At 42.6% G+C, this 18,892-nt stretch overlaps 1 protein-coding gene across 7 annotated transcripts in view; it reads right to left on the reverse strand.

The window, feature by feature from the left end:
- Positions 1–18,892, reverse strand: part of FAM168A (family with sequence similarity 168 member A) — a 187,759-nt gene that overhangs the window by 26,278 nt on the left and 142,589 nt on the right. For all 7 annotated transcript variants that reach the window (XM_053670796.1, XM_053670795.1, XM_053670797.1 and 4 more), the window contains one exon: positions 980–1,060. In XM_053670796.1, the coding sequence (XP_053526771.1) occupies positions 980–1,060 (81 nt within the window). The remainder of the gene's footprint in view (positions 1–979; positions 1,061–18,892) is intronic.

Genomic DNA, 18,892 nt, shown 5'->3' on the forward strand with positions numbered 1-18,892 from the left:
TACGAGCTCAGGCAGACTGTTGTTCCCTCTTCTGCTTCCTCTCCTCTTACACGTACGCCTTCCGCAGTACCACAGCACCGCACAGCCTTGGATTTGTTTAGATGCTAGCTCCCAAACGGACTGTAAGCCACTGAGGCGAAGGTGGCATTCTTTCTTTTTTTCTATCCCAGAGTGGGAAACATTCAACAAATAAATCCTTGCTGTGTGAATGAAGAAGAACTTGCATAAAACCCTCTACAACCCTGATTTCCCAGACATGAGGTAACTTGTCCAAGGCCTCACAACGAGTGAGTTGAGCAATCAGGATTCAAACCCAGTCTCACTGCAGAGCCCACGCTCCTTCTCCTGCCCCCGAGTGTCAAAGCACCGGCTGGGTGTGGGAAGGAAGGTCTGCGCGAAGACCTCTGTACTGCTCCTAGCGCAACCTGGAACAAACTTTTCAACATTTCCAAACCCATTTCAACATCCAAGGAGTGTTGGGTCTTTATTATTTTCGAAAAACAAGCTCCTTGCTTCAGCTTGAAAACCAGCTCTTTATCCACTGGTGGCAAGTCTCTCACTTCCCAATTCACACCCAGAAAGTTGGCTGTGTGTGTGTGCGTGAGTGACAGAGAGACAAAGAGAAAGAAACGGATTCTCAATGACACCCTCAGGGGCAACTGAGCAAAGAATGGATCTGGACACCGTTAGGGAAACAGAAAAGGTTCTGTGAGGAGGATGCATGTCTCAGACATTCCAATAAAGGAGAGATGGGCCAGCCTTAAGTCCCCAGTGGAATGGAGGAGTTCTACTCCTGCCCCCACCCTAAGGCTGAACTGCCCCAGTTCCCAGAGGGAACTCCCAGGAGAATCATATTTGGACAAGCTGAGCCCACAGCAATTAAGGGCAGAGAAAGGCCAGCAGGTGGGTTTGCTTTTCCAAATAGAGCAAATCCCACCTCCCACCCCACTCACCACTATTCTCTCCGTGTTCTCCTTACCTGGAGCGTAACTGGGGCTATTAGTGGGGTACAGGCTGGGATTGTAGGCAGGGGCCGCTGCTGGGTAGGCTGTGGGGTAACCTAAAAAGAGACAAGAAAAGCTCCATTTAGTTGGGCAAAAAGAAAAGCAAATTCCCGAGAAAACAGACCCAGGTCCCAGGCTTGGCCTTCATCCTCTTCATGGGCCACTTCAGACGGTGTATGTGACTAGCTTTTACCCTCTCAAGAAAAAAGCCACCAACACCACAGTCCCAACATATGTAGATCCCCTGTCCATAAAAAAAAACCTAGAAACATATGTTTATATGCTCACTGTAAAAATACTGAAACAATATAGACACGTGTACAATAAAAAGTGTGAGTTCACGTTCACATTCCTGTCACACATTCTTCTCCCTGGCGGTAGTAACAGCGTGGCATCTGTATTCCAAACAGTTTTCTCTGCTACTTTATACACACACACTCAGTGGTGTGCTGGTACTTAACGACTAGCTTAAGGGAGCCGAGGTGAAGCTCTGTTTTGTAGGATCTGCTGCGGTCCATAGTACAGAAACTCCCACCCTGGCCAACATTACTGAATGAGTAGCTGGGAAAAGGTTCTCACAATTGGTTTGAGAACCCGCACACACCAGATCTACCCCACAATGCATGTTTTATACAGTGTTTTGTGAGGTTTCCTTGAAATTTTTTATTATGGCAAAGTATATGTACCAAAATTTGTGATTTTAACCATTTTAAGTGTACCATTCAGTGGCATTAATTAGATTCACCATGTTGTATAACCATCCCCACTATGTGTTTCTAAAATTTTTGAAAAGATTTTATTTATTTATTTTTAGAGGGGAGAAAGGGAGGGAGAGAGGAAGAGAAACATCACTGTGTGGTTGCCTCTCACGTGCCCTCTGGTGGGAACCTGGCCTGCAACCCAGGCCTGCGCCCTGACTGGGAATCCAACGACTGACCCTCTGGTTCGCAGGCCAGCGCTCAATCCACGGAGCCACACCAGCCAGGGGGTGTTTCTAAAACTTTTTAATCGCCCCCAAACAAAAATTCTGTACCCTTTTAGCAATAACTTCCCATTCTCTCTCCCTATAGCTCCTTGTTAATCTCTAATCTACTTTGTCTCTATTAATTTGCCTAGTGTAGATATTTTATGTAAGCAAAATAAAATAGTACAATTTGTCCTTTTCTGTCTGGCTTCTCTGACTTAGCATACTGTTTTCAAGTCTCATCAGGGTTGTAGCAGGTATCAGAACATCATTCCTTTTCACGGCTGAATAACGTTCCACTCTGCATTTACGTCACATTTTGTTTACCCACCCATCTGTTGATGGGCACGTGGGTTTTTTCCTGCCTTTTGGCTACTGTCGACAATGGTCCTATGAACACTGGGATACAATCCTTGTTTGAGCCCTGATTTCAGTTCTTTGGGTACATACCGAGGAGCAAAGTTGTTGTCATATGATAATTATACATGTAGGTTTTTGAGGAATCATCACAGTGGCCGCACAATTGTGTATTCCCACAAGCAACGCATGAGGTTTCCAATTTCTCCACATCCTCATCGACACCTGTTATTTTGATTACACACATCCTAGTAGGTGTAAAGTGGTATTTCATTGTGGTTTTCTAAAAAATTATATTTTGATTCTGCTATTATAGTCGTCCTAATTTTTCCCCCTTTGCCTCCCTCCACCAAGCAGCCCCCACCCCCTTGGGCAATCCCCGAATCAATATTCATGTCCATGGGTCATGCATGTAAGTTCTTCCGCTACTCCATTTCCTATGTTGTACTTTACATCCCCGTGGCTACTCTGTAACTACCTGCTTGTACTTCTTAATCCCCTCACCTCTTCACCCATTCCCTCTTACCTCCCTTCCCATCTGGTGACCATCAAAACGCTCACCGTATCCTTGATTCTGTCTCTGTTCTTGTTTGCTTAGTTTGTTTTTCAGATTCAATTGTTGATAGATATGCATTTTTGCCATTTTATTGTTCATAGTTCTGATCTTCTTTTTCTTAAGTCCCTTTAACATTTCACATAATAATGGTTTGGTGATGATGAATGAACTCCTTTAATTTTTTCTTGCCTGGGAAGCTCTTTATCTGCCCTTCGATTCTACATTTAGCTTCACTGGGTAGAACAATCTTGGCTCTAAGTCTCTGCTTTTCATGATTTTGAGTATTTCTTGCCAATCCCTTCTAGCCTGCAAAGTTTCTTTTAAGAAAACAGCTGACAGTCTTATAGGAACTCCCTCATAGGAAACTAACTGCTTTTCTCTTGCTGCTTTAAGATTCTCTCTTTATCTTTAACCTGTGGCATTTTAATTATGATGTGGCTTAGAGTGGGCCTGTTTTCATCCATCTTGTATGGGACTCTCTGTACTTCCTGGACTGGCATGTCTATTTCCTTCACCAAATCACAGAAGTATTTTTTTTCATTATTTTCCAATAGTTTTCCAATTTCTGGCTCTTTCTCTTTTCCTTCTGGCACCCCTATGATAAGAAAGTTGGAATGCTTGAAGTTGTCCCAGAGGCTGCTTACACTACCCTCAGTTTTTTGGATTCTATTTTCTTCTTACTCTGATTGGTTGTTTTTTTCTTCCTTATGTTCCAAATCATTGATGTGAATCTCAGCCTCATCTGTTGTTTCCCTGTAAATTGTTCTATGTCAAAGACAGTGCTATTTTTAAATTTCATCCACTCAACAAATATCTGAGTGTGCACTCTGTGCCAGACACTCTGACCCCTGCCTTTGTGGAGCTTAGATTCCAAGAGGTTGTGAAAGGAGTGAATAAATAGTAAATATAAACAAACACAGTCTTACATGCTAGGGGAAAGGGAAAAAGGGCAGGATAAAAGACATCGGAGGCCTGGCTGGTGTAGCTCAGTGGATTGAGCACGGGCCTGCACAACATCGGTTATCCCCGGCACATCCCCTCCCTCAGATTCCCGCAGGGACCACAAAAGGCAACCATACATTGATGTTTCTCTCCCTCTCTCCTTCCAAAGATAAATAAATAAAATATTTTTAAAAAAGAAAAAAAAAAAAAAAGACATCGGAAGTGCCACGGTGCCGTGGGGGGCAGGCACTGCAGTATTAAACAGGGTAACCAGCATAAGACACAATGAGAAGGTAAGATTTTCCCAAAGACTTGAAGGGAACAGAGTTAACCGAGCAGATGGCTGGAAAGAGAGCAACACAAAGGGGACAGTTTGTGCAACAGCCCGAAGTTCTGAGCATGGAGGACGTCTGAGGACCAGCAAGGAGGCCCGTGTGGCTGAAGTGGACTAAGTGAGGGGCACAGTAGTAGAAGTCAGAGAGATAAAGGGCTGGTCAGCTCATGAAGAGCCGTATAGGTTATGGTAACTTTAATTTTCTCATGGGGTTTTGAGCAGAATAACATGATCTGACTTATGTTTGAAAAGAGTCATTCTGATCGCTGTATTAAAAATGGACTAAGAAAGGAGAAGGGTCAAGACACGCACAGGCTATTGTAAACATCTGTCAATAGATGATGAGGCTCAGATTAGAGCTAGAGCAGCGAAGGTGACAAGAAGGGACATGGTTAAGGGTCTTCACATACTTTGCCACACTACGTTCTAGAAAGACCATTGATTTGTACTTGCACTTGCCATGTGTAAGTGCCCGTCTCACTGTTCCCTGCAGTTTTTTAAATGCTCACTGGTATTCTGACTGACAATGAAAAGCAGATTTTAAAAGTCAAAGATTAAATCCCTAAATCCCTAAAAGCTTCTTTGGGATTTGTAAATACTGAGCCTGAATAATGTATCTTTGTTAATATGCCTTTTTCAAAATCCTTTCCAGTTCCAAAGAAAATCAATCTCTCTTCCCCAGACCCCATTTATTTTCTGATTTTGGAACTGAGGTGGCCAACTTGTTGTCACTTAATTAGCAATCTGGATGTCTGCCACGTCTCAAGAAGAAAGTCGGGGATTTAATCTGGGAAGCAAAGTGATCCAGATTCAGCTCCACAAGAGACTGTGCAACCAAGGGTAATCACACCCCTGCCATGTCACTGCCGACACCTTCCACTTTAGGAGCAATTATAGGATCTTCCTTCAATTTGGCAGGTATCATAGAATGGCAACATGAGAAGGAGCTTTATTTGGCCCAACCTTCTTCAATGTATAGATGACATTCTCAGGCCAAGGCAAAGAAAGGGATTTAGGGTTACAGACTGCTGAGGTTCCAAGCACCTTAAAGGCCATTTGGTCCACCCTCATAGCTGGGCTGCAGCCTCCTCTGCACTACATGCTAATGTGATCATTCCAGCCCTTATCTCTCCACTGAGAGCGAACACCCTCCTCTCCTGAGACCCCCTCCCCCACCCCATGAGACTGCGCTGAGAGTGACTCCTCATACTTCACCCAACTCTACCTGTAGCTTCTACTCTTCATAACAGAACAAACGTGAAGACACCTGAATCCCCAATTACAGAAATTACACTGTACTTTACTTGTTTGTTTATATTTCCTGTCTTGCCTCTCTCCCCTTAAACTGTAAGTTCCTGTACACAACAGCTCTTGGTCAGTTCCTCTTTCCCACTCTCTGCCCTGGGCAATAGTCTTGTGTAGCCAGTAGAGAATATGTCCCTTCCCCACCACCAACTGTCTGTCCAGCAAGGCATCGCAGGAAGGACATTCCAGGCAGAAGCATAGAGGGCAGCATTTCGGGGGCATTCACAGTGGCTTGGCCTGCACCCTTCTTGGCTCTAAGGAGCATAAAGGGTTAATCACATCTGAGAGGGCAGGCTGTCTTTCGGGGGTTTAAGTTCATCGTTTCATCTTCTTGAGACCATGTCTCCCTTTATGGTGGTTGACCCAAACTTACCTTTTAGCATCATCTGTCTACTAAACTATGCCCGAGTTACATATCGCTAGACCAGACTTCCCTTCTGAACTCCTGACTCACACGGCATCGGACCACCCACTCCAATCTTCACTTGGATGTTTCCTACACTCCAAAGCTGTGCCATAAAGTGGTTAAGAGTGTGGTCTCTGGAGCCAGACCCAGGCTTAGGTTTGAATCTCAGCAATATCACTAATTATGTATGATCTTGGGTCGCTTACTTAACTTCTCTGTGCCTTAGTTTTCCCATCTGTAAAACAGGACTAGTAATATTACTTACCTAGTAGGTTGCTAGAAGTATGAAATTGGTTAAGATTTTTAAAAGAGATTTACTTATTTATTTCTAGGGAGATGGGAAGAGAGGGAGAAAGAAAGGGAGAGAAACATCAATGTGTGGCTGCCTCTCAATGTGCCCTCATCTGGAGACTTGGCTTGCAACCTAGGCATGTGCCTTGACTAGAAATCAAACCAGTGATCCTTTGGTTTGCAGGTCAGCACTTAATCCACTGAGCCACACCAGCCAGGGCAAAAATGGTTAAAATTTTAAAGCACTAAGACTCAGGCACATAATCAAGATTCAAAGAGTTTGCTATTATTATTTCAAATCTAAAAGATTAAAAAAAAAAAAATCCCTGGCTGATGTGGTTCAGTTAGTTGGAGCACTGTCTCATAAACCAAAAGGTCGTGGGTTCGATTCCCAGTCAGGGCACATGCCTGGGTGCTGGGTTCAATCCCCCGTCAAGATACATGTGAGGCAATCAATTGATATTTCTCTCTTTCTGTCTCTCTTTCCCCCCTTCCCTTCCCTCTCTAAAATAAATAATCATGCCCCTCCGTGAGGATAAAAAAATAATAAAAAGATTAAAAAGATTTTAATCTTTTTAAGATTTTACTTCCTCTAAGATTTTACTTCCTATCCTCCCACTGCCTCCCAAACCTGTTTCTCCACGGATTTCTCCTCCCCAGTAAATGACAACTTGTTGTTCTAGTTCCTCGGGCCAAAAAGCTTGAGAGTCATCCTTGACTGTATGCTTCCTCTCCTACCCACGTCCAATCCACCAGCAAATCCTTTCAGTCTCACCTTCAGAATATATTCAAAATCTGGGCCTGTCTCACTGCCTGCACACTTTCTATCCTCCACCAAGTCATCATCATTTCCTACACAGACTGTTGCAATAGCGGCAGAACTGCTCTCCCTCCCTCTACCTTTGATTGCACCCAGTCCAATTCTCACAGCGGCCTGGAGCAATCCAGCTGAACCGTTAAATCCCAGCGGGACACTCCCTCTCTTTAAACCCTGACAATCCCAGTGAAATCCTTTTAGCGACTCACCTGGGCCTTCACTACTTCTCTAGCCTCCTCTCCTATCTGCCCCCAATGGCTAATCTACTCCAGCCACAAGGATTTCCTTGCTGCTCTTCCAATGTTTGAAGGCCTTTCCTATCTCAGACCCTTTCTGTCCCCTTTTCCTAGAACTCTGTTCACAGGTCACCTTACATTTTCTCTAAAAGAGTAATCTCAACTTTCATTTCTCTCTCTGCTCTTTTTCTTCATGTGCTTCCTCGTTAATGAGAGGCAATCTCGCACCACTAAAACATAAGCTTCAGGTCACGAAAGCGCTTGCTAGTGCGTGGCTGTTCCCTACTGGAGGTCTCCTCCTGGCACAGTGTTCTTGACCTTCAAAGGCTCTGACCTATCCAAGGAGCAGAGCACATTCCAGACCTGGTCCCCCGAGGCTGCCTGGGTCTGTTGAAGCTCACTGGGGGTAAAGATACTCAGTTCAAATATACACTAGGTATATTTCACCCACTGCTCATATAAAAGATATTTTCATACCTGCTATTTCATTTGAGCCTCAAAACAACACTCTTATTATTCCCTGACTTTGTAAGTTAAGAAAACGGAGGCTCAGGGAGGTGAAATGACTTTTTGGCTAAGATTTTTCAACCAAGTCAGTGGGAAGCGAACCCTGAAAGCAAGGCCTTTCCCAACCCTACCACATAACCATGACTTGGTCCTTGGAACTCTGGCCCTTCTGTATTTATATTCTTTGAAGGTCGAGAGTGCAGAGAATAGATGGACATAAGTGAGCTTTTCTCCTTTGTATCCCAAAGGCTATTGTAGTGACCAGGTTTCCTGATATTCTGATGTGTACATTTCCATCGCTTTACAGATATCAATCCAATCCAATGCAATCCCTTTTTCCTGTCACTAGGATTAGGACTGAAGAAATGTAAAGCTATTTTTTATTATTATGAAAATTAGAAATTACAGAGAAATCAGGACTTTTTCAGTAACTACCTTAATCTTACCTTTAGGAAGTAAAATTTTAGGCTAGTGGAAGACTAACCCCATGGCTCAGGAAGACAAGGAGAATTACTCCTTTGTGAGCCAGGGGACGCATGCAGTGAAGATACTTTGGTTCTGAAGGTCATGACTCAAAAGAAGAAAACGCTATTTCTCACCCAGATTATTTCCATTGCTTCCTAACTGGCATCCCGTCTTCTACCTCTCCCTGCCCACCGCCCAAGGCCAGGGTAACCAAAACCAAAACCGAAACCAAAAGGGCGAAAGAGAAAGAATTTGAACCTGTAGTATGCTCTGAGCGCTGTGAGAGCCACTTGTCTGATTGAATCTTCACCCTAACTCCATGCAATACACACCTATCAGTCCCACTTGAGAGACGAGGATATGGAAGTAGAATTACCTTCCACGAACTAGAGAGTGGAGAAGGGACCCAGGCCTGATGAGAGACTAAGTCTACTCCTATCAGACTTCCTACCCCTCCTCAAGACATGAGTTTACTCAGCATAAACCCTTGGAATTGGATGCCACTTTCTTGGCCCAGATTCTTTCATTTCAGCTTCAAAACATGGGAAAACAGGAAGTTACTCTAGAGAATTAATTTGACCAAAGATGGTTCAGTTTTTGTTTTTTTTTTTTTGAAAAAGGGATTCTGTTCCTATTCGGTGACCTGAGAGGGGTTATGCTGATGTTATTGAAAGGCGTCACGCAGGCACCGAATTACAGAGTTAGAAGAGGCATTAGAGGCAACTGAGTCCAATTTGCTACTCAGCACAGAAATATCCTTTCTAGTGGCTCACAGGGCTCGCCACATAGCCTCTGCCGGCACGCCCTTTTAATGACGGGGTGCTCAGCACCTCCTCAGCCAGTCCAGCACTTGCTGGAGAGCTCTGGAGATTAAGAAATTCTTCAGTCTGAGCTTTAAAAAAAATATCTATAAAGCAGCTAACCCTGAACAGGTTCCCAACCACTGGTCCTAGGTCTATCCTCACAGAACACGTCCGCTCCCTCTGCTCCAGGACAACCCCGCGGCGGTAGGAAGATGTCAGTTATTCTTCCCGAAGTTTCTGCTGTTCAGATTTAACAGACCCAGTTCCTTCAACCCGGCCCCATTCTGACTGCCCACCTTTGGCCAGATTTCAATTTACAAATCCCATTTTCTTAAAACAATGCCACTTTTTCCCAGCCTTATTCACTCTTCCGATGTTTTTTTCCCCCCTGATTTTTAAAAAATTGAATTGACATAAGACTCCGGGGATAGGTGATCAGTGAAGGCCTAAAGTGAGTTAATCCGGATTTCTTCATCATTATCATCAGTATCTAGCAAATGCTTACACTGTGCCAAGCATGGTTCTGGGTTCTTTACATAGGAGTTTACAGTCTAATGGGAGAAATAATATGTTATTTTTATTAGTCTATAAGCAATATATACAATATATAATCAAATAATGTTGAGGTGTTAGTGGAGAGCTGAGGAGGGAGTAAAGAATAGGTCTGGGAGAGCTGGAAATGGCTTCTCAGAGGAAAAATAGTTAGCCTTGAACAGTGAGTAGCAGGAGTTTGTCAGAGGCTTGTGGGGATGAGACAGAGAAATACATATTTGTTTCATGCATGAAGGCATGAAAATTTATGGCATATTAGGGAAATGGCAAATAGTTCAATATGCTGGATTTACAGTGTGGGAGAAATGGTAGGAAAACAAGGTAAACAGATACACTGGGGATATATTGTGAAGGGATCTGAATTCCAGGCCAAGGGAGGGAAGGCATCAGTAAGTAACAGGAGTTCACTGGGGGATTTTAAACTGGGGAGCTACAGGTTTTACAAACACTACTCCAGCAGCAACGTGGAAAGGGGTTCAGAGTGGGTGAGAACAGAGACGGAGGGACCAGAGAGGGAGACACTGTAGTAGCCCAAAGACAAAACTAAAACAGTAACAATGGAATAGAGAGGGAACTCCAAAGATGTTTAGGAGGTAGAGCCTATAAAACTTCACCCTGATAGCAAAGCCTCTTTTTTGCTGTGAACTGAAAATCCACAAAGTAAGATGGAAATATTCTAACCACAGGGTTTGTAGGCTTTTTTTCTTGTCTTTACTAGACAAAAGGAAAGAAAATAAATTAAATGGAGTCTTGAATCGGTTAGTTCCAGAAAAAAGCTTGAATCGAATTCCTCTGACTAGCTGTGAGGGCTGGCTGCTGAGTGCTACACTGGCGAGAATACAGGTCGGGCCAGGCAGGCAGTGGTTCTGTGGTGTTGGCTCTGACCTGCGCACTGGACGGAATCCGAGGTAAGGCTACACTGGATCCAAGGCCCAGCCACCCAGCCTCCCACTAGTGAGTCCCAGGGAATTGTAAGGGTGTAAGTTAGGCACTATTCTTCTTAGGGCAAGGCAACTCTCCCTGAGGTAATAAGAAAGGGAAGAACATCTAGTAATCATTTATGCTTCAGGTTGTGTTGTACCTTCAGGGAGAATTTACCCATCCAGATAAAAGGCCAGCAATCTCTGGGTCATTCACCTTGGCTGAGCCCTGGAAGAGGAAGGCTGCTAATTTCAGAGCTGGCTTAACTTAATATGTCTTCAGTATAAAAACAATATTGTCGTCAACAACAAAAAGATAAAAAAAAATAGGCGATGTAAAAGCTAATAATAAAACTTCTCCTAGGTAAGCACATAAGGCCGAGTGTGTGCTATTCCTCAGGGAAAAAAATTCTTTTACAAATCTAAAAATATCCCTAAAGTTCCCTATCTGCTGGTATGGGAGCAATTTTAATGGAAAGCAGATGGCCAATTCTGTCTCAATTGCCACTCCAGGGGTATGAGGCCGCCGCTGCTGCCGCTGCTGCTGCTTTTTTGTCTCCCTGCCAGATGGTGAGAAACTCAGCACTCTACGGATAGTTTGGTCAATGATTCCTGTCCTCCCTGCCTTTATCTTCTAACAAAAAGATTAAAAAAGTAAAAAGAAATTGTGCCAACTGATGATTTGGTCAGTGAAGCCCTCTCCCTACCAGGTCAATTCACTCTTTTGCTGTTTAAAGAGATCTGTTAAAGGGAGGGCTCTTGCTCAGATTCAATGCAACATATTGGGATACTTGGTTTTCTGTGTGAAAAAAAAACCCCACTAGAACCTCACCTCACACTTCTCCAATTCTACAAAAGCCAAAGACCTAAATATTTTTTAAGTACACAAAACTTTAAAACTATTAGAAAAAAATAATATCAGTTTAATATTGGGTTTAGAAAGTATTTCTTGCCCTGGCTGGGTAGTTCAACCCCCCAAGGCGCCAGGGTTGCATGTGGTCCTGTCCCCAGGCAGAGCACGAACGGGAATCCACTGATAAATGCTGGGTGGGTGGGACAAATCGGCATTTTCTCTTTCCCCACGCTCTTTCTTTCTCTTCAAAATCAATAAACTAAAAAAGATTTTAAAGTATGTCTTAGGTAAGATCAAAAGGAAAAACTGTAAAAGGTTAATTAATTCAACACATCAAAGTTTAAATCTGTATGAGTGTGCTATAAAGTTTTTTTTAAAGCCCAGAGTAAGAAAAGAAACTAACACATTTTACAAAGGACTAATATCCAGAATGCAGCATTCCCATTAATGATAAGAAAATGAAAACAGACCAGTAGCATCTAATCATGCAATTCACAGAAGAATTCACTCAAATGGCTAGAGAGAAGGAGAAAAGGAAATGATGTTTGATCACACTAGTAATCAGCAAAATGCAAGTAAAAGGAATAAAATATCATTTTAGATCAACGAGGCTATTTTATTTTTTTAAAGATTTTTTATTTATTTATTTTTAGAGAGAGGAAAAGGGAGGAAGAAAAAAAAGGAGAGAAACATCAATCCCTTGCTCCTCATACACACCCTGACTGGGGACTAAACCTGCAACCTAAGTACATGCCCTGACCAGGAATCCAAATGGCAACCTTTCACTCTGCAGGACAATGCCCAACCACCCTGAGCCACATGGGTCAGGGCAGACTGATGACAGTTTTAAAGTTTGACAATGTCAGGTATTGAGAAGGATCTGAAACAAAGGGAATTAGTTAAAGCATTTTGAAGGGCAATTTTGCAGTAACAGCTAAAGGTGCACAACCTTGCAATTTGGTTTCTAGGTATATGAACATATATTCTTGTTAAATCAGAATTTGAGTTGGGCCTTGTGGGATGGGTGGTATTCTATCCAGCAAAGATAAAAGCATTCTGCATTTTAAAATGGCATTCTCAAATAAAAGGGAGAGCATACATAAGTCAGACATAAAAACCATTTGAGGAATACCAGGCTGTTTTCCAAAGTGGCTATAGCAGCAGTATGTGAGAGTTTCGATTTCTCCATATCCTTGCCAACACTTGTTATTGTCTGGCTTTAAAAAAATTTTTTTTTAAAATTATTTTTAGACAGAGGGGAAGGGAGAAAGAGATGAAGAGAAAGATTGATGAACAAGATATACATCCATTGGTTGTCTCTCATGCACCCACTACTGGGGACCTGGCCACAATCCAGGCATGTGCCCTGACCAGGTATCAAACCAGAGACCTTTCATTCACAGGTCTGTGCTCAATCCACGGAGCCACACCAGCCAGGGCCTCAGAATTTTCTATATGCAAGATCATGTCATCGGCAAATACAGATAGTTTTACTTCTTATTTTCCAATATAGATGACTTTTTACTTCATTTTTCTTGCCCAAATGCCCTGGTTAGAATCTCCAGCCCAGTGTTCAATAGAAGTGGTGAGACTGGACAGCCTTGCTTTGTTCCCAATGTTGGGGGACAAGCATTCACGCTTTTTCTATTAAGTATTATGATAGCTATGGGTTTCTCATAAATGGCCTTTTTCACACTGAGGAAGTTCCCTCTATTCCTAGTTTGCTGGGTTTTTGTTAGTTTTTTTAAATCACAGAAGGGTACTGGGTTTGCCAAATGGTTATGTCAAAGGGTACACATGGGTACCCTTCTGTGTCTGTTGAAATGGTTATGGAGGTTTTCTCCTTTCATATTTTAATGCAGTGTATTGCACTGACTGAATTTATCTTGCACCCCTGGGATAAATCCCACTTGGTCAAAGTGTATAATATGAGATCTGTCCAGAGGTATCCAGCCAAGTAATATGAAAAATAGAGAAATTTACTGAAGACGCAAGAAACATTGTGCACAGGATAATGATGCCTCACTCCCCTTCAAAGTAAACATCTTGGGACCTCACACAGTTCTCCCAATTGCCATCGGCTGCCCATCTTGTATTTTCCTGAATCCCGTCAATGGTCTAAAATCTCTTCCCTTTCAAAGGTAATCTTAGTTTGGGGACACGCAAGAAGTCACAGGGCACCAAATCTGGGCTCTAGGGTGGTTGAGTCACCTGGGTGATTTGATGTTTCACCACAAAACTCTGCATAAGTTTTTTGATGCATGAGTAGGTGCATTATTGTGATGATGGGTGGTGCTGCCAATCACCAGTTACCCACAGCTGCTGCCTTCTGAATCATCTCACTGGTTTCCTTGGAGGAAATGTTCAAGCTTAATGCAAAATCTGATGCAGATTCACTGCTCTACTGGATCAGTCATTTTGAATGCGATGGCCACACAGTACACACGCTCACTCAACAGCATCTACTACGACCCCCACCCCATCAGTGACTACTACAGTGAAGCTGTCATTGTTCATGCATGTGCATCTCAGTCCACTCTCCTTGGACACCAGGTTACATTGATGTCACGCAAACTGTGATTATTATATTAATAGTGGCTGGACTTTTTCTGGACAGACCTCGTATAACCCTTTCTATAAAGTTATTTGTTCATTTTGCTAGTTTTTTGTTGAGGACTTTTGCATTTAAATTCAAAAGGAATATTGGCCTATAGTTTTCTTTTCTCGTGATGTTTTTGTCTGGTTTTGATATCAGGGCAATACCAGCCTTACAGAATGAGGATCTGCCTTGTATTTTTCAGAAGAGTTTATGGCACATTAGTGTTAATTTTTATTTAAATGTTTCTTAGAACTTACCAATAAAGCTGTTCAGTCCTGGGCTTCTCTTTGTGGAAAGCTTTTTTTCCCCCTTAACTAATTCTGTTTGTTATAGGTCTATTCAGACTTCTGTTTCTTCAAACATCAGTGCTGGTAGTTTGTCTTTCTAGTAATTTAACTTTCAATCTAATTTGTTGTCATATAATTTTTAATAGTATTCCCTTATAATCATTTTTATTTCTGTAAAATCTGTGGTAACGTCTCCTGTATCATTTCTGAATTTAGTAATTTGAGTCTTCTCTCTTCTGTTCCTGATCAGTCTAAATAAAAGTCTGTCAATTTTGTTGATTTTTTTCAAATAACCAAGTTTTGCCCTGGGTGGTGTGGCTCAGTGGATTGAGTGCCAGCGGCAGACCAAAAGGTCACCGGTTTGATTCCCGGCCAGGGCACATGCCTGGGTTGCGGGCCTGGTACATGAGAGGTAACCAACTGAGATCTCTCTCCCTCTCTTTCTCCCTCCATTCCCCTCTCTCTAAAAATAAATTACATAAAATCTTCAAATAACTTTTGATTTATTGATATTTCCCCTATTGTTTTTCTATTTTTAAATGTCATTGATTTCTGCTTTCATCTTTATTTCCTTCCACTTACTTGTTTTAGGTTTAGCTTGCTCTGGTTTCCCCAATGTGTTAGGGAAAAGTTTGGTTGAGTTAACATCATTCTTTTTTTCATTTCTTTTTTTAAAGTTTTTCTTTTATCATTATTATTATTATTATTATTTAAAGATTTTATTTATTTATATCTAGAGGGGAAGGAGAGAGGGAGAGAAACATCAATGTATGGTTGCCTTTCATGCATCCCCTGCTGGGAACTGGCCTGCAGGGAATCAGCATGCAACCCAGGCATTTGCCCTGACTGGGAATCGAACTGCGATCCTCTGGTTCACAGACCTGTGCTTAATCCACTGAGCTACACCAGCCAGGGCTATCATTATTATTTTTATTTTACTGTTGTTCAAGTACAGTTGTCTGCATTTTCCCCCCACTCCACTCCCCTCCCATCCCCACCTCCCTCCCCTGGTTCCACACCCCCACCCTTGGTTTTGTCCATGTGTCCTCTACAGTTGTTCCTGAAAGCCCTCCCGCCCTTCCCCCCATTATCCATAACACTGTTGTGGACATTGAGAGCAGGTGTCAAACTGAGACAAACTGTACAGTGTAACAGAAACACCAAGAACTCCATTTATAGGCAGACCTAGATTCAAATCTGAGCTCTTTTACTTTTCGGCTCTGAAACTTTGGGCAAATCACTTCAACTCTGAGTCTCAGTTTTGAGATTTTTTTTTTTAAAAAAGACACAATCATTAGTCTACTTGCTTGGTAAACATTTTTTAAGTACCTACTCTATGTCAAGATCAGTGTCTCTTTTTACTTCTTATCTGTGTGTGGGCTGGCTGGGAGGGTCAGCGGGGCAATTCTGAACCTGCTCTGTGGGTACCCATCTAAGCACTCCTCACGAGGAGTTCCCTGTCCCGGCCCGCCAGTGGGAGCTGTCCCAGTCCATTAGGAAGAACAGGGGCTCTGAACGCAGGCAAATGTGGATTCAGAAGTCCGCTGAATTACATGAAATCTCAGGCAAGTCTCTTTACCTGAACCTCAAGAACACAGGGATATCCTATATGCAGGCTAAAAAAATTTTTTAAATAGCATGCAAAATACATAGCATAAGTACTTGGCACAGAGTGGTAACGACTTTAATAAATGTTAGTTTCCCACCCTTACCCTTTTCATTAAAAGTTCCATTTTGGAAATGGCTGTTTGCCCATGGATTCTGAGGCATTTAATGAAAAACTTCTAGATCCTCAGTCACGCCCTTTACCTCCCACCTTTTCCTCTCCCTTACACGGCATGGCTCCAGGTGAGTAGGCCTACAGCCATGTGGCCAAGCACACGCTGGGCAAGAGCAAGCTCCTAGGAAGCACGGCTTTTTGTGGAAACCCTGAATCAGTCACTATGCTTTGAATACGGGTTCAAAATTGTGTTCTGTTGTGTGTACATGTGTTTTTACAATCTTTTCTGCATTTTAAAACATTCTTGCCCCTTTTAAAAATTTGTACATAAAAGTGTCCCCATATTTTTGCATTTTTATTTCCTATGTGTTTTCGGTATATTATTTTTGCTTTGTGTGACTGATTAACAGTGAAAGTCAAAGCAATGTAAAAGGGCATTATCTAAAACAAATCTGAATGACCCAACAAAACTCAATTCCTTAAATATATTAAGATGTCACAAGATGGTACATAATATCATTTTTGTTGAAAAATAATGTATATACATGTTCATTAAAAAAGAGCGAGGAAGAAGAGGTGCACCAAAATGCTAACAGTGACCACCTCTGGTTCCGGGGACTATGGATGTTTTCTTATGTTCAGTCTCTTCTGACTTTTCTAAAATGAACACACTGTTTTGGAAATGCGGAAAAAACAAAATAAACTATAAAATGCTATTGCTGACACTTAGGTAAATTCAATTACTCTCCTATTATTAGATTTTTCATTGGGTCCAAATAACTGCTGCTCACCCTTCGGGCAGGACCAGGACTAGAATCCCGGTACCCAGACTTTCTCGTTGTGTGTAAGAATGCCCTCAAAACTCTTTCTGGGCTCCGTCACTTTGAAGGGATGATGTGACGAGAGCTCTGTCAGCCCCTGGTAAGGCCCAAAAAGAAGTGGGAGGGAAGCAGGAATGGCACGCACGCCAGGAGCGGGTTCTCAAACTGAAATGGGGAACACGTCTCTGGTCAGAGATTTCCAGAAAGTACTTCCAGTTCAACACCGTTTTTGTTTAGAGATGCCACTAGGACACTATGGGACCTGGGCAAGGCCTTGGCAATCCTTATCAAATTCTGAATCTGCTTCTGTGTCTGCAAAACATACCAACACCATTAACTGAACATCTCCCATATTTTCACAGGTGAGAAAACTGAGGCCCAGAGAGGTTAAGTAACTTGCTCACATTTATGTATGTGACAGTTAAGACTGAAATCAGATCTAGCTAATAAAGAATACGGGTAAAGACGTGGTGGTAGACTCTGTAGGTTATTTTATTTTTTCCTCAACACTCTGAAGGCATGAGTTGATAGTTTTTTGTACACTGTGAACTAATACTGTATACTCTGTTTGACTGAATTAGAAGGCACGTTGAATTTCAATGAACTCATTGCCTCATCTTTTTTTTTTAAAAATATTTTATTTATTTATCTTTAGAAGGGAAGGAGAGAAGGAGAGAAATATCAATGTATGGTTGCCTCTCGTGAGTCCCCTGCTGGGAACTGGCCTGCAACTCAGGCATGTGCCCTGACTGGGAATCGAACCGCAATCCTTTGGTTTGCAGGCCCACGCTCAAACCACTGAGCAACACAGCCAGGGCTCACTGCCTCATCTTAACAGCTGAGTAATTAGATCAATCTAATCTTCTCAACTTTATTGCTTGTTTTATTATTGCCTACAATCAGCATAGGAAGCTCAAGCCTCTTACACAGAGGCAACATGCTGAAGAGGAAAGATTATCTCCTAACTCTGAGTAGCTGGATGACCCCAGGCAAGTTACTTAACTTCTCTGTACCTCAGTTTCCACATCTGTAAAATGGGAATAGCATTATTTTGCTCTATAATCACCAATGTGCATGTATTAAGTTTAGAAACCCGAGTACTAGGAAAAACGGGGACTCCCCCAATGGTTAGGAGAAAATTACCCGAGAGACACGTGCTGGCTTCAGTGCTCCCAAGAACTCAGCGAGAGGCACTGTCATGCAACCTGTCACAAAGCCAGAGGAAGCCTGGCATCAGTCCAGATTCTTCCTTCTCCCTCACTCCCCAAATCCAATGTCAGGTTCTAACTCAATCACTCATATTCCACAAACATTTGATGTCTGTTGTGTGCCAGACACTGGTCTCTCTAAAACCGTCTCAAACACTTCTCTTGACTGAACTATTTTAAGAGCCTTCTAACTTAACCTCTAACCTCCATTTTCTCTCTCTCCAATACATCCTCCTCACACATCCAGAGGGATCTTTCAAAACTGACAATCTATCCATCATGCCTAAAATTCTCTGGTGGTCAAAGATTAAGCTCCAAACAAGGTAACGGTTATGACCAAGCATAAAGTTTTAAATTTCTTAGCATGGCATAAGACCCTGCAAGTCTGGCTCCGATCTATCTACATGTCCTGTTTCAGGCCTGGCCTGCACTGTTCGCTCACCAACACCAAACACACAGCTGTCCCAGCATAGCCCACCGGGCTGCTGCGTTTTCGCGTCACTGTTCAGGCTGTCCTCAATCCTTGAACTGTCTTCCTTGCCTTTCGCTTCATTTTCCTTATCCAAAAAGTCTTGACCTTCCACTCCCCAGGCTAGATTAGGAGTCCCTTCTGGCTATTCTCATACCTGCCTTTTCTTATAGCTGTTATTGCATTGTACTTCCATTTTCTTTAAACATTTATGCCCTGATTCGGAGGACCCAGTGTCAGTCCAGTGATGGCCCTCTAGTTGCGGTGTTCTTTGTCCTCATATGCCCCGGACGGGAGTTTCTCCCTGGCTAAACCTACGCTTTTCAGTTTCCTTCCGTCCCCAATCACTGAGCCTGTGGCTGATGCCATGAGCCTGGTCCAGACAAACTCACCAGCTAATCACCATTTCTCTGCTGACTCCACTCCCAGAGTGGAAGAAGGAGCACAGACTTTAGATTTAGATATAGGTTCTAATC

The sequence above is a fragment of the Artibeus jamaicensis genome, unplaced genomic scaffold, assembly GCF_021234435.1.
Source record: "Artibeus jamaicensis isolate MK-2021 breed Jamaican fruit bat unplaced genomic scaffold, CSHL_Jam_final contig_64, whole genome shotgun sequence".
NCBI lineage: Eukaryota > Metazoa > Chordata > Mammalia > Chiroptera > Phyllostomidae > Artibeus > Artibeus jamaicensis.